This window comes from Haliaeetus albicilla, chromosome 10, assembly GCF_947461875.1.
Source record: "Haliaeetus albicilla chromosome 10, bHalAlb1.1, whole genome shotgun sequence".
In the NCBI taxonomy this organism is placed as follows: domain Eukaryota; kingdom Metazoa; phylum Chordata; class Aves; order Accipitriformes; family Accipitridae; genus Haliaeetus; species Haliaeetus albicilla.
Window position 1 is genome coordinate 2,545,990 of NC_091492.1, and position 15,036 is coordinate 2,561,025.

The following is a 15,036-nucleotide window of genomic DNA, read 5'->3' on the forward strand; positions in this document are numbered from 1 at the left end:
ACGGAGACATCTCTTCCCTTCTGTTTATGGAGTGAGCAGCCAGGGTATGGCCCCTGTAGCCTTTTAGGTGCTATTGTTCTACAAATAACTATATATCAGCTCTGGAAGCTTGTCCTGACATTTCTATGGTGTTTTCGCACAACAGCAGCGTTAAATTGGATCGACTTAACAGGGGTTGCGGCCAAGCGCTTTGATGCTAATGTTTGCAGGAAGCGCTTTTATTTATATGCCCTCAGAAGTGTACTTCCCGGTGCAGCAGGACAGTTCCTTGTCCCAAGGAGCGTACACACTATTCAAACCACCTGTTGCCAAAATGAAAAACAGAATAGAGAAGTGTGTGGCTGCAGAGCCTTGCTTTTGAAAAATTTCTATTTTAGGAAGAGACTCTTTCTGTTTGCTTAAGTTTTAGCAAAAAGCAAAGGCCAAGTTGTCATAATTTGTTTTGCATTTTCAATGTTTCCGGGAAAACTGATGTGTCTCTTCTTGTCCATTTCCCTTAGTGCTCCTCACAGCAGTGAACTGCTACAGCGTGAAAGCTGCTACTCGTGTTCAGGATGCCTTTGCTGCGGCAAAACTGCTGGCGCTGGCTCTGATCATCATTCTTGGCTTCGTGCAGCTTGCAAAGGGTGAGTATATTTCCTTTTTCTTTTGAGGGTGGTGTGCAGTTAAAGCAGAATCTGGGAATTGGGGATAAAGCCCGAGAGTCCTAACCTAAGCATTTCAGAGCTAGCAGAAGTGCTTTACAAATGTCTTTTGTTCTCTTGCATGCTTGGGTGATACTTCAGCTCACACTTTGCAAAAGGCTGAGTGCTTTTGTGCATTTTATTTGTGAGTTTTTGTATTTACCTTGCTGAAGTTACACTTGATTTCATGCTACCGGAACCCAGCGTATACCACCAAGGTCTTTTCCACTTAATGCAGTCACTGTGTGGCCTCTCCCTTTGAGATTGCAGAGCTGCCAAGTCTACAGGGAATGAAAATTTTGGTGCTATGGCTCTCAGAAGTCTTTCTGTAACTGGTAGCTGGTCATGGCCATTTGCTGGTAGAGAAGTATCTGCATGTGCAAACCAACCCCCAGTAATTTTCATTCTTTCACAAACTGCCCCTGTACATTTCCCTTCTTCCTGCTTGAGGTGTGGAATAGCTTGATCGAGTCCATGGGGTCACACAGGGACGCCTGGGTCAGGCAAGGCTGCAGAAACCGCGTGATGAACGGTGATATTAGGGCTCTCAGCTGACACCAGCATGCATGTCTGTCCACTAGCATCTAAAAAAGAAGATAAAAATGGGAAGGTGAAGCAAATTTTCTGGTGTTTTTGCTTGTTTTCTTCATGCCCACTTAAAATCCTCTCAAACCTAGGGAGATATTTTGTTCCAAGCCCATCTGATTAACTAATCCACACAGATAGGCTTTACTGTGTGCTTTTTTTCTGCAAGTTTTGTGAAAATAAACTTTTCTTAGAGAACAGTACAGGCCCTATTTGTTAAATGTGGATAAAAGACTATAGATAGTCCCGCCTGTCTCTGTACTGGCAAGTGTGTGTGTATGTTTGTGTGTGCACATGCGTCTTTTTAATTCCTGTCTCAGCTATGGGAGCCAGTGCTGTCTTTGCAGAATTTCTTGCTTTATCAAAGGTTTTATTTTCTTCCAGCTCAGTGCCTATGCTCAACAGGAACATTGTTTGGGGCTTATCATAAAATATACCTCCTTCCTCTTCATAACTCCCCAGGCTGCTTTGCTGAACATTTTTTCTCTCTTAGAAGGAAAAGGATAAGGAAACATAAATCTCTGTTAGTTCTTTAACATTTTAGCAATAAAAGGTCTTTACAGTTGTTCTTTATTTGCAGGTGATAATCTTAATTTGCATCTTCAGAATCACCTTCCCTCCCTCTGTACTGTTCTTTTGTTGAGGGTGAGTCACTTTCTGCCCTGGTTCCTCAGCTATAAATACATGGTGTTTCCATAGACTTGTGTCTTATACCAATAAGAGGTTTCAGTCTTCTGTACAAAAAACCCACATCCTATGCTCCTCTGTCTCAGAAGCTTTTTACCTCCTATAAAGCCCTTTACAGTTTCAAGTTTTCGGTAGGTCTGGAGAGATACCACTATGACTTGTGCTCATCTTGCAGTACAGCTCATTTCATGTGACATTTAGTTTCTTGCTAAACCACCTGGCCACTTCAGAGTGAACCGTAACAAGATCAAAAGCAATAGTTAAATGATAACATCTGACGGCAAAGACCTTTTCTTCCTGCCTGTGCACACCATGCTCAACGTAAAGCAGGCTGGTTCAGAGTGGGAACCTTGGGATCTACAGAGGATGCTCCTCCCAAAGCCCACATGTATGCCTTGTCCAAAGTGGCACACTACTGCTTGTCTGAGTTCCTATTTTACAACATACTGCCTGGGATTCTGCCTGTGGTCTGACATGGATTTTATTAATCTCCTTATGGAAGTTGCAAGCTCTCTGGTAAGTCCTTAAGAATGTGCAAGCTCCTTTCATAGGCCCTTCCTTATCTTCCACATATGTTTTGCAACTTACTCAACTTTTCTTTAAATCATTCCAGGCAACTGGATGCTTTTATGTAGCAGGAATGCATCAAGAAACTGCCTTTTTCTTCTTTTTAATTCAAGGAAAGCATAGTAGCATCAGTTAAAGCATACCAAAAATGGGAAAGTGATGCACTGTTCTCTGTCTTTGTTGGGACAAGAAATAATGGGTGTGAGCTGTGAGACAAGGGAAATTTAAATTAGCCATTAGAAAAACACTTTTTAACTGTAACACAGAGCTCAAGGAGATTGTCCAGAGAGGCTGTCTCACTGGAGATTCACAAGAACAGGTTAATAAACGTCTCTTGGGAATGGTTTAAGTGAGTCGAACCTGCCTTGGAGCAGGGGGACAAACCCAGTGCGCCTGGAAGCCGCCGTGTTTGTACTCTCTGAGGCTGCGCTGTGCATTAGTGGTACAGTATGGAGCTGCTGGACCTTCTCCAGGCGAAATACTACAGACCCAGTCTTTTTAAAGTGCTGACGCTTCTAAATGGGTAACTTTTTTTCTAAAAGCCTGTTTAACCCCTGAGTAGGTGGGTGATCCTGAGTCCCATACATAAGCACAGTGCCATGCCTTTGCTGCTCCTCTGCGTGCCCTTTTTTCTGTTATACCCATTGAAATGCTCTTTGGACAAAGAGGACTCTTACTGCTACCAGCTGGATAAATTCAGTCCCAAGCCGGCAGCTATTATTGGGGTGAAATACACGCCAAGTTGATTTGTCTGGGGCTGCAGTTTCAGTGGTGAAGGGGTTGTGTGTTCCCGTGACACTCCAGATAGTGCCTGAGCCGTGCTGATTAATTTGCTTTAGTGGCTACTGTCCCATTGCTGGTTTACGTTTACAGTATCCATAAACAGAGAAGAGGACCAACATCACAATTGCTTACTCAAATGTGGAAACTTCTGAGGCTTCACAGAAGTATGTCTTCCTCTGTATTGACCTCCCACCTTCGGCTTTTGGCTTTTTTTTCTTTTTATCCTTTCATTGGATATTTTCATTATTTTCAGAAAAGCAGTAACATCTCAAGACAAAGAAATATGTGGCAATATTACCACACAGAAAATAGCGTTTCCTTGTGATCTTTCTGTGGACAGCTGTTTTGCATCACTTCTTTCATGCAACTTCAAAAGGAGGGTGGAAGTTGGTTTCCTACTTAGCCTTTCAACTACTTGAAAGTTGACTCAGTATGGCTGACCCACTTGGGATGCAATTATTTTACTAATACAAAAGTTACACTTTTAAAAGCCTTTGTGGGGCTGGAGTTGTGTTGCTTTAAAAGTTCAGTGTTCTGGACTGGGTATGTAAAACCTTACATATTGACCCGCAACTGTACAGCCCACCAGCCTGCAGCACTTAAATAGTATAAATCACTTACAGCATAGACAGGATCAGGATTTTTTCACTCCAGTGTTACAAAAACTAGGCTTATTTTTGGTTCTACTGTTTTACCAGCTCTCACAAATCACCTTCTGTCCAGCCACCTCTGGGTATTTTTTGGCCATATTCTTGACCTGCCTGGAACTAGATCGTGCAGCTGGTTTGGATGTGCAGTGGCTGGGCAGGTTTAAGGGATGTTTTCTGCACTGGGTGTGATGCAGAGGTCTGTGGTTAGGTCTGCAGCTGTGCTCTTCGTACCCGATTACCCTGCACCTCACAGTGCCTTAAAAACTAACCTAGGCATGAAATGGTAAAAAAAAAAGTGCTAATTTTTAAGGACACGCTCATGATTTTTACATGTAAGGAAATTCAGGAGAGGTTTTAATATAAAAAAATTCTAAAAAAAAACTTATCACAGACATGTTTCAGGTGATACATTCTTTTCTGTTGTTGATGTCCTAGGGCTTCTTAAATGTTTATCTGCCCGTGGGCAGCTCAAGCAGCGAGGTGCCGTTCCTGGCTGCTGTGTGTTCGAGAGTGCTGCGGTGCTGGGCTCCAGCCCTCGCTGCGATTCTTCACCAGCAGTTCTGCTTAAAAAAAAGAATTGGGCATTTGGGACTTAGGGAAATCAAATTTAACGCTCGTTTTATTGAATTATTTTTATTGAACTTATCGTCCCTTTTCCCTCTTAATGCCTGATTTCTGATCTTAAATTTCGCATCTGCGGTGCCTCGAGTGCCTGTTTGATGGCAGCAGCATTATTCTCTCTAACTCCCTTCATTGGGCTTGTCAGAGACCAGCAGAGTTGCATGTGCTGAACAAGCATGGGGTGAATTAAGGACAAAGTAGGCAGGTTTAGCTCCAGACATTTGCCATGGGGAGCTTAGACTAGGTAGGGAGTTTTGGTTTTCATCTTGTTTTTTCTTTAAATAGATGTGTACAGTATCAGCCAGCACTGGCACCCCCCACCCTAGTGTCATTTGCTCTTTGTAAAAAGGTATTTAGAGGTGCAGTTGTGGCTGGCAGATTCTGAACTCAGCATGTTACTGGCTGGGTTAAACCATGACAGTCGGTTTCTGAAAGTACTGAAATGAAGATTCAAACCTTCAGTCATTAATGCATGCTTAGCATGTCTGTGAAGCCTCCTAAAAATACTATAAAAAGTACTCCAGCTGCGAGGCAACATCTTGGAGCTGTGGGTGTGTGCACACATCTGGGTACTACTTTCATTTATCGAATCCCTTTGACCATTTGGTCTCTCTTTTTCTCTGTGAGGGTTATTTTGCAGGTTCCCTGTCCAAACTTTTTTCTTTGCCCTTTTTTCTGAAAAATCCTGTGATTAAGAAAGACGAGAGGGAGGGAAAGTTTACTCGCTCTTCCTTTCCTCCCAGATTTTCTTCTCTGCTGCCAGTGTATCAGCTGAACGTCCCCAAAAAAGCCCCTTGAGCCAGATCTGGAGTGGGACCGAGGTCTGAGTGGATGAGCTCTGCAAGCAGCAACGGCGAGGATAGAGCTGTAAGCCTGGGGAGGGCAGGGCTGCTCTGGAGGGGTCCTGCTGACAGGGCAAGAAAACTTGATTTCGTGCCTGGTAATTAAAATCTCAGGCTCTCTCAGGTCTCAAAGCACAATGGCACACAGATACTGAGAGAAAACAAGAGTGGTCATTGTCTGAATTCTTTTGGGTTTGTACCTCCATTTAATCACGCTTGGCCATCCAGAGATGAATGAGCGCTTCACATAGCTAAAGAAATCTGCCACAAGTTTTCCTTCGACCCGGTCTCATCTCTCATGTCCATAGCGTGAACCTGAGAGTGAACCTGATCGGCAGGTCGGTGTTTAGGAGTTTGTTTTCAGTTCATTTATATATTTTTTTTCTGTTTCCTGTCATGTCAGTCATGACCTGCTTTTTTGCTAACTGAGGGTAGATCAGAAATACCTTTGCACACATGGTGCGGTGTTGTACGCAGCAGGGTAGCCGTCACCCTGGTGTCTCTGCCCGGAGGGACAACCTCACCCAAGGGACCGGCTCTAGGACACAACCTGGGACACGAGAACCAACTGATGGTGGAGCTGTAGGTGTCTGAGATGAGTTTGGAGCCCAAAACCAAACTAGATGGGTGTTCGCCCAGCCAGCCCGTGACTAACTCACACCATAGATCCTTTTTGGCAGAGAAGAGGCAAAGCCTATGGATAGTAAAGGTCCATCAAGCTTTGAGTGTGTCCCTGCAAGTTGGGGCTGAGGCTCGTGCACAAAAGATTGCGAGAAAAACATGCCCTGCAGCTGCCCATGCTGTTTCTTGTTATATTGGCATTCAGAAATGCCACTATAACGTGATTTTCCAGCAGTAAGCTTTGAAGGAAGGCTATTGTGCTTCCCTTACTCACCTTGTTGTTCAGGGAACTCGTGGAAAGTGGAAGACCGTACCGAAGGAGAGCATGAACAAGGAAGCTGGGAAAGCTGCCAGCATCCTGCACCTCTAAATCACATCAACCACATGTTGGAGATTAATCAGGCGTCTTAACGCTGGAGGGCTGATACAACACAATTATGTTTTATAGGCCTCTTGCTCTCTGATCTTTGATTTCTTTTCCAGCCAAAGGTGGATGCAAAAGCTGAGGCCAGGTGGGCATGGCAGGTTGGCATGCTATGCAGCTTTGCCTGCTCTGGTTTGGAGTGAGCAGCAGTTCATTTCTGCTCAGACAATTTTTTTCTTGCCCTCTCTGCCCAGAAAATTTTTGAAAATTATAGATTCAAGGATAGAGTTCAGCCTGCTGGGGCTTTTGTGTTTTACAAGTGCAAAGTTGCCTGTCCGAAAATAAATAGGATGCATTTAATAACAACAACAACAAAAAAACCCAAAATACAGAAGCAGTCGGTCAGTGACCTGTGCTTCTTGTTACGAACACTGTGAGTTGGAGTGCGTCTGTATGCACAGGCTGGAAGCTTGGCCTTTAATGATGATGTGAACTGTTGTTTAACATTGCGTCTGGAGGCTCATAGCTGCGTTAACTCTTCAGGGTGGAAATGTGCCTTGACATCTGAAAACTGCTTTATCCAAGGAGCTGTGGATTGTAGCGTGTTGCTCATTTTTGGTATCCTGAATGAACTGCCAAATGCTAAGCTGGATCAAGGTAGGTGCCTTGCACTGGAGGCTGAGGAGGGCATCTGGGACATGCCAAGGGGACCCTGCTCACCGCTGCTGTGGGCCGAGTGGGTTTTAAGGCAGCTGACATGAGAGGCTCTGTTGGCTTCTCATTTTTCCGAGTGCAGCTATCCCAGCAATGCAGACATATCTAACTAGAGAGCAGCTAATACTTTGGTATTCGCTTCTTCGCATCTCTGTCTGGATCTCCTCTCACTGTCTCTCTAAAGTCTTTGGATGCAGCAGAAGCAGTCGTTCATGCCGAAGGTATTTCACTGCAGTCGATAGCTCTGTGTTGTGTGTGTGTGTGTGTGTACACATGTGCTTTCGCTTGCAATTTATTGATCCTTTCCCACAGCCTTCAACTGCTGGGCTGAAATTAATGGCCTTGCCTGTGGTGCTAGAGGTGTGGGTGACAGGCAGGAGGATTTGCCCTCCCCAAATGTTCTTGGCTCTCCTGCACGTCAAGCTGGTTGGCCCTGGCTAGCCCCTCCAGAGCCTGGTCAGGTGGCTCATTCTTCTTTGTCATTCTCGATCACAAGTTTCTATGGATGTGGATTGAACCTGTTGCGCAGATACGAAAAGGAAAAATAAGCTTATGGAAGTGGCTGGAAACCCACTGGGTGGTTTGTTTAGGGTTTGCTCCTTGCTGTTACTTGTCCAGATTGGGATAGACAAAGGGGCGTTTAGGAAACACCTTTCCATGCTGCACTAACGATCAAAGGGAACCTGTTCATTCAGGGTCCCTGCGCTGCCTCTGTGCTTTCTGGCTCCCGGAGGAGGCACGGCGTTTTGCATGCTGTGCATCGCTCCAGGGCTCTTTATTTTTCATCCGCAAATGTTATGCCAGCAGACAGGAAGGTTCTGAAAATCGGGAAGTGTTTGCTTAGGAGGAAGAGGGTAAAAGGTTTTTTGGTGATGCCAGCAAGATGCAGAGGCGGTGGGAAAGGTAACAAAACGCCCAAGTAGTGTCCTGGTGGACCATTGCAAAAGGAGGAGTTGCAAAGCTCAAGTAATGTGTGGGGTAGAGTGAATCCAGGAGCCCAGACCCGTGGCTTCACCCTGGAGAAGAAATTTTCAGACCCGTGGACTCATCTGCTACGGGACCCAAGTTTAACAGCTGCTGTTCAAGACTGCTCAATGCCAAGCTGTCTGCAGAGCGGCAGCGATCAGAGAGGAGCAAAGAGGTGATGTGGCTACCGAGCGTGTGTTTCCCAGGGAGCTCTGAGCTGCCGAAGAGATGCTCTCCTGACCCTGACCCCTGCGTGTTTATTGCCGTCTTGTTTTCTGACTCAGTTGATCGAACTCGTTGCTTTTCTCAGGAAATGGCTCAACAGCTGAGTGGATCTTCTCCTCTGGGGTTTTTTGTATATACGACACATTTCTCCCTGGCTTGGTTTCTTCCACAAGTGAGACACGCTGAGGGCCCCCCCTTCTCTTGCTGAGCTCTCTAGATGGCTGTGTTCCCTCTCCTCACTGTTTAGGCAAGTTAAAAATATTTAATTATCATTAAATGCTTTCTGCAAGAGAAGATTGCTGTGCTATTAAAACCGGAATGGACATGACTGGGGAGCAAATGAACATTTTTCAAAGAAAGGGTCTGAACATGCAGCATGCGGACCCAAAATAGGTCCCTCCCGCAGAAAAGCCCCAGGTGACCCAGCGCTTGCCGGTGCAATTACCAGCGTCTTGGCAGCTGGCAAGATCAGCAAATGGGGTTTATGTCAGAGCTTGTTACCTTAATTTGGTTAATTGTAGAGCAGAGTGCAGTCGAACAGCCAGTTCAAACCAGGTTTTAGATCACCAGGGTGCCGGGCATAGGCAGGGCATTGCCTAGAGAGCAGCCGTGGCCGCATGGGCTGGGGAGGACGGGGGGGAGCCGGGAGGGTGGGCAGAGCGTGGCTTTGCCCGGGATGCTCTCGCTGACGGACGTCTCGCTCCGTGGGAGCAGTCGAGGCCGTGCTTGGCAGCCTCAACCCTTGATTTGATCCAAAGTCTGCAATTCAAGCCTCCGAAGTCCGGAGGCTCGAGTTGCACATTCAGGCTTGAAAGATGGAGGGTGTCTGGAACCGAGGTTCGTACCTCCATTTTGAACAGCAGGTCCTAACGAGCGTTTGTATTAGAGGCAGGAGGTAACGGTGACCATGCTGGACCGTCTACCCAGTATCCCCAGTCTCCAGCTGGGGCCAATAGCATCAGTGGGTAAGAACAGGGGGGACATGGTGCTTTCTGGATATTTTCTGAGCCTCCAGTGCACCTCTGGGTCTTCTGCACCAGAGGAGGTATCTTTGTGTGATGGATTTCTCTTCCAAGGGCCTGTCTAACAACTACTTGAACCTCCGTCTAATTGTGTGTGAGGCTGCTAACGAGATCAGGGCAAGATGGGTGCAGTGAGAGCTCACCCACTGTATGTGGGATACCCTTCTGGCATCACTGCTGGAGCTTGGCATTTTTGACCCCAAGACGTATAATGTGGCACCAGTTATGTCTGTAAAGGCATCGCTGGCGGGCACAAATTATTATCTTTCTGGTGATCTGCTGGCTGGCAGGGTGGGACAGAGCTTTGTTGCAGTGATGGCAGGAGAGGACAGCTTCTCTGCTGGGATGTGATCTTCAGGGTGTGTTTGTTAAGGTGCTGGGATGTGATCTTCGGGGTGTGTTTGTTAAGGAGCCCAGGCTCCTCTCATGCAACCAGAAAGCAATAAAGCATGAAAGAAGCAAACATCGTGGCAAAGGAGCATCATGCGGACACCTGAGAATGCGAGCTTGCCCCCTTGGGGTGGGAAGAGATAAATCTCAGGTCCTCTGGTTATTTAATCGTGTTCTGACATGTTGCTAAATCCATTTTACCGTGGGAGCATAGAGACGTGAAGTTTAGCAACTTGCAGCAAATTTTTGGAGAGCTACAACTCTCGCTAGATGAAGCAGGGAGAGGGCAGCGAGGTGTCAGCTCCTCAAGCGTTGAGGAGGAACAAAAAGCCCCTTCCTTCCTACCTACTCTTCTCTCCTGGCTGCCTCCACGCTGACTTGCCACTCCTTTGCCGGTAGCTGGATTTCAGCGCTTCCAAGAGCTGGGTTAGGTGCGTGCCGCAGAGGTGTGCGAGTAATTAGCTATGTCCTACCTATCCATCCTTCCATCCGCCACCCCTGCCCACCCACAGTGCAATGAAATACCAAGCTTTGTTTTTATTTCTTTGCTTCAGTGCCGCTCCCGTACGGTCCCGTGCTGCCTTTCCCTCCTCTTTGCTCGCGGGTCCTGGAGGGCAGCCCTCCTCCAGACGCACAGGCAAAATGTCTGTACAGTCCAGCGGGCCACCAGATTGGGCTTGGACCCTTCCTTGCCCAGAGGCTGAAGATGCCCACGGTTTTCAAGCGGGTGGCACATCTTGAAGCCAAGGCACGTGGTTTCAGTCTGGGACCACCAGTGCTCTTCTCTTCTCCTGGCCAGCTGGGCGAAGGCGGCAGCTCAGCACACAGTTTCTGTCTGAGGTTTGGGAAGGCAGAGAACGAAACCTGCAGATGCCTCGGAAAAAGGAACATTTGGCCTGGGAGATTTTTGCCCGAAAGAGGCTTTTTGGTGGAAGCTGGTGTCCAGCTGTGGACAAGAAATGGGAGGGTGAGCCTGCAGCGTGATGCTGCTTGTGCCCTGGCTGCTCCCGGATCGGAGCATCCTCCTGACATGGTAAAGGTGGTGATCCCTCGGCCTCGGTGGGAGCTGGGCTACTGGCAGAGCACAAGCAGACCTTTGAGAAGAGACGTCCCGAGGGGTGTTTGAAACGCCTGGAGAGCTCTCCTGCTCTCCCAGTCCGTCTGTGTGCCGTTCCAGTAGCTAATCACAGTCACAGTTAACAGAAAGCGTATCTTAGTCCCATAACAAAAGACCTGCAAAGAACTAGACTGGTAATTATTCACGAGGGGCAGAAAATAAACTCAGGAAAGCTGAGCCCGAGGGATCCAGCAGAATGTGATACCGGGCACACCCACCTCCTGCTCAACTTTTTTATTCACAGCCAGGCCGGGGCATTAATGCTAAATTAAGATTATATGACTGAACCTATAAGCCAGGAACTAAGGTTAAGCTCACAGCATCATATCAGTCTTTTTGCATTTCCTGGCTTTCCTATTACACTCTGATGTACATTTTCTGTCCTCGCTTTTTAAAAACAATTGGTGCGTTTTGCTAAGGAGCTTCACTGGCTAAAGGGGCATTAAATACAACCAGCATATCCCAAGACAGATTCAGAAGAGACCTTCCTAGTGCAAGGAGCTGCTGGGAGAGAGGGACAACGCAACACCGGTGGAGAACTGTTATCTGCAGTGGGATCTGGACAAGTAGAGCCTTGGAAAACTGGTATTTCCCAGATCTCATTGCCTAGTGCATGTGCTGCTGCTGTGGTCCTGGCTCCTTTGCAGCTCACACCCACAGCATCCCCTTACAAATGGGATAGTAACCGAGCAGGGAAGAAGGCAGAGGGGAGGTGGTTTTCTGGGTAGTTTTGTGAGCAGAGAGCATTTTGGATGCCATGGTAGGGAATATCTTTTTGCCCTGGTTAGGACTCAGCAGGAGCAGGAGGGAGAAAGGAGGTGAAGGGGAGCAATGCCCAGGATGGAGAGGATGGGGATAGAGCTGGAGGGTCAGGTAGGGAGGGAAAAAGACACGATGTAGCTCTCCCCACGTGCACAGGGCAGCTCCGTGTCACTGGCACAGATTTGGAGCAGTCCCTTGCGAAGCCCCATGAATGAAAGATGCACCAGCAGACTGATAAAAGGTACCCCTTCCCCACCACTAAAAAGATGAGTGCGAGGCGTTAAAAGGTCCGTGCATCTGTATTTGTTATCCAGCCTCTGCAAAAGTGGCTTTTGGTGGCATGAGGGAGTGAATTTTCCGGCGTGAGATGGGAAGAGAGGCCATCCAGAAGAAAAACGCCTGGTATATTAGCATCCCTCTCCTTACCCCCAATGCACATCCTGGGTACCTTGTGCTAAGAGATGAAGGGTTAAGCTCCAGGCCCTGCTGACTGCCATGTGATGCAGTTGCTCCAGCAATTAGTAAAGATCTATGCCCTAAGAGGAATCACATGGGCTTCTACAGGGCTCCCTGGATGCAAACGTGCCCTCCCGAATCCTGCCTCGTTCCCCCCTTCCGTCCTCACCGAGGGGAGCGCTGAGTCCGGGAAGGGGAGTGTGGCTCCGCCATCCCAGACTGCACAGAGGCTCCACATCAAAAGGCAGGGAACAAAACAACTGCAGAGCATTTTAAAGCAAAATAAATAAACTCTAGGCTGCTCTGGGACAGTTCTTACCAAAGGTACAATCAAGTCATCTATTTATGGCTTTTTCTTTCAAAAGCAGGTACATAACAGGAACTTTTGATATTCAAGCCCTAAAGAAGCTAACTTCTGATATTCAAGCCCCAAAGAACCTGACTTCCCACAATCAAAGGGATTGCCATAACCCTCTGCTTTATCAGGTGGCTGGTGGGACTAGAGGAAATCCTGGGTTTCTGCTTTATTGGGTGGTTGGTGGAAGCAGAGGAAATCCTGGGGTTTTTATCGAATGAAAGCAGCTTTCAGTTGAGAGGACAATGTGACAATATCTGTTTGCATAGCATCTTCCAGCAGGAAGGACCCCAGAATGTTTTCTTCGCAGGGCAATATCTGGGAGATTACCTCGGCGATAGCACGTTGTAGCGTGAGAAAGTCTGAGCGCTCAATGATGACTAGTTGCTTGAGACAAGTATGTTTGGCACGGATTACTTGGTGCATTACTCCGGCTGAATTACACACTGTAAAACTGGAGGAATCAGCCCAATAGAAATATGTGCACATGCTCTCTAGCATAACCTGAAGTGCATCAGCGTGATAATTAAGTGTCCTAAGAGCAGCTTTTGCCTCCAGGTTTCTCTGTTTCAATGCCCACAAAGGCCCTTGGGGTTCACAGCCCATCTGCATTGATCCTTTCTTGTTTTTGTTTTTTGCAGGTGATGTGACAAACCTGACTCCTGAGCACTCCTTCGAAGGCACAAAAGCAGGCGTGGGGAACATCGTGTTAGCTTTGTACAGTGGTCTCTTTGCCTACGGAGGATGGTAAGATGCAGCCCTCTATCTTTTTTTCAATGCTAAATACTGTAGTCCCTTTCTTTTGTCCCCAGATTGTGTTTGCAGGAAGAGTGAGGTCCAGGACTTTCCATCTTTCTTGTAACCAGGGCAATGAGGCAGATGCTTTGGGTTTGCCTAGTGATCTTAATAGTCATACTTCATGCCTCATTTCCAGCTAAGACGTGGAAGCACAGAGAAGTGGAGGTGATCGTGGGATTTAGAAGCAGCGGCAGATGATGGATGATGATGCACCATGATGCTTGGTGCAGCTCCTACGTGGTGTTAAGAGAAAGCAGCAGGGTGGATTTGGCTAGCAGAAGAGAGGTGTGCTACATGCCAAGAGATTACTTGGAGCACCAAACTGAAGCTCCCAGAGGGTTTCTTTATCAGTCCCTTCGAGCACTTGCCAGCACAAGGAGCGTGCTCAATTTGCTGCGAAAACAGGCCAGTTGCAGCCATCCTTATTGCCTGGAGGGGTGGCCTTGTCGCTTGTGGGTCCAGCTCTTCACCTGCAATCACCCCTCCTCTTGCAAGGAAGCGGGCAGCATGGTGTGCTAGATCCACCAGCACCATCCAGGGCTTGCACTTTGCAGGTTTTGTGCTGTAGGTCTCGGACTAGGCATCAGCCATCATAAGTTTTACCGCAGGTGTCAGTCTCTCTACCCCTCCTGAAACTCCCTTGCAGATGAGTAAGGCAAAGGGTTTCGTTTATTCCAAGGAGTAACCACTCTTCTTTTTAAATTACAGGAATTACTTGAATTTTGTTACAGAAGAGATGATAAATCCCTACAGGTAGGTGTGTGTCCTGTGATGACTTCCCTGGGAGGAAAACCTGTAGTTCTCAGGAAGCCCCTTCCTTGTGTGTGTAACAGGAGTTGCTAATCAGCCCAGAAGCCAAGGTCTTTTTCTGAGGAAATAGAAAACGAGATAAATTAATGGCATTGTTCCTCCCTGGAACAGGGGAAGGGGAATAATAATCTCTGTATGAGAAGGGCTGTTGCTTACACTGCTTTCCTGGACTGCTAATATTATCAGTGTTGTTGGAAAGTCCTGCTTCCTTGGCATGGCACCTCTGAATTATAGACGAGGAAGAAGCACTCAGGGCTTTACTACTGTCTTGTATAAACTCCTGCAAGAGTATTTGTGCGTACATGTGTTTGTCACATGCTCTTCCTGTTCTGTTGAGCAATAGCCGCTTTCTGCGCTGCTCGCACCTTTCAGGGTTACGCAGGGGACCTGGTGAGGTGAGGGTGGGCCACACCGAGGCAGGACATCGCTGATAGATCATTTTTGCTCATAGGGAAGGTGCGGATGAGGCACTGTCGATACGAGCTTCAGGGTCACTTGTGCAAGAACCCATTCCTGGCTGACCCTGGCAGTGATTAGTGCCTGCTGGGAAGCATAGAGTTTGATAGGCTCTTTCCTTGACAAACACAGTTATAAAAAGGTTTTTGCAGTTTGCAATTACTTTCGTGTCTTCTGAATGCAGTCATGGTATTTGACTCTCTCCTCCTGTGGCTATGAGCTCCGCTAGACCAATTATACGTGGCATCAAGCAGGGTTTCTTTTTCCAGTTTCCGTTCGCAAATGAAGTTAGACTATTTGGAAAGGCAAATTGTACCAATGCAGCCTTGTCTTCACAGACCCACTCAGACTGTGTCTGAACCCATTTTCTTTGAGTTTCATCAGTCCAGCGAGCTGCACAGAGTTAGAGCCTAAAAACTGCCCACTAAATCCCTGATCTTTCCATCTCCCACAAGAAACCCACCAGCATGAATGCTTCTTCTTTGCCCAGAAGAGAACACATGTGCTAATGCCGCTGGCTAGCAAGAGACACAGGGGGGTATTTTTAATTAATTGCCTTTGC

The 15,036-nt window shown here is 47.2% G+C and overlaps 1 protein-coding gene across 1 annotated transcript in view; it reads left to right on the forward strand.

Annotated features, from left to right (window-relative positions):
* The window catches only part of SLC7A5 (solute carrier family 7 member 5), a 41,288-nt gene that overhangs the window by 13,706 nt on the left and 12,546 nt on the right, over window positions 1–15,036 (forward strand). The window contains exons 2-4 of the mRNA XM_009922095.2: window positions 501–626; window positions 13,052–13,157; window positions 13,917–13,961. Coding sequence (XP_009920397.2) covers window positions 501–626; window positions 13,052–13,157; window positions 13,917–13,961 — 277 coding nt within the window. The remainder of the gene's footprint in view (window positions 1–500; window positions 627–13,051; window positions 13,158–13,916; window positions 13,962–15,036) is intronic.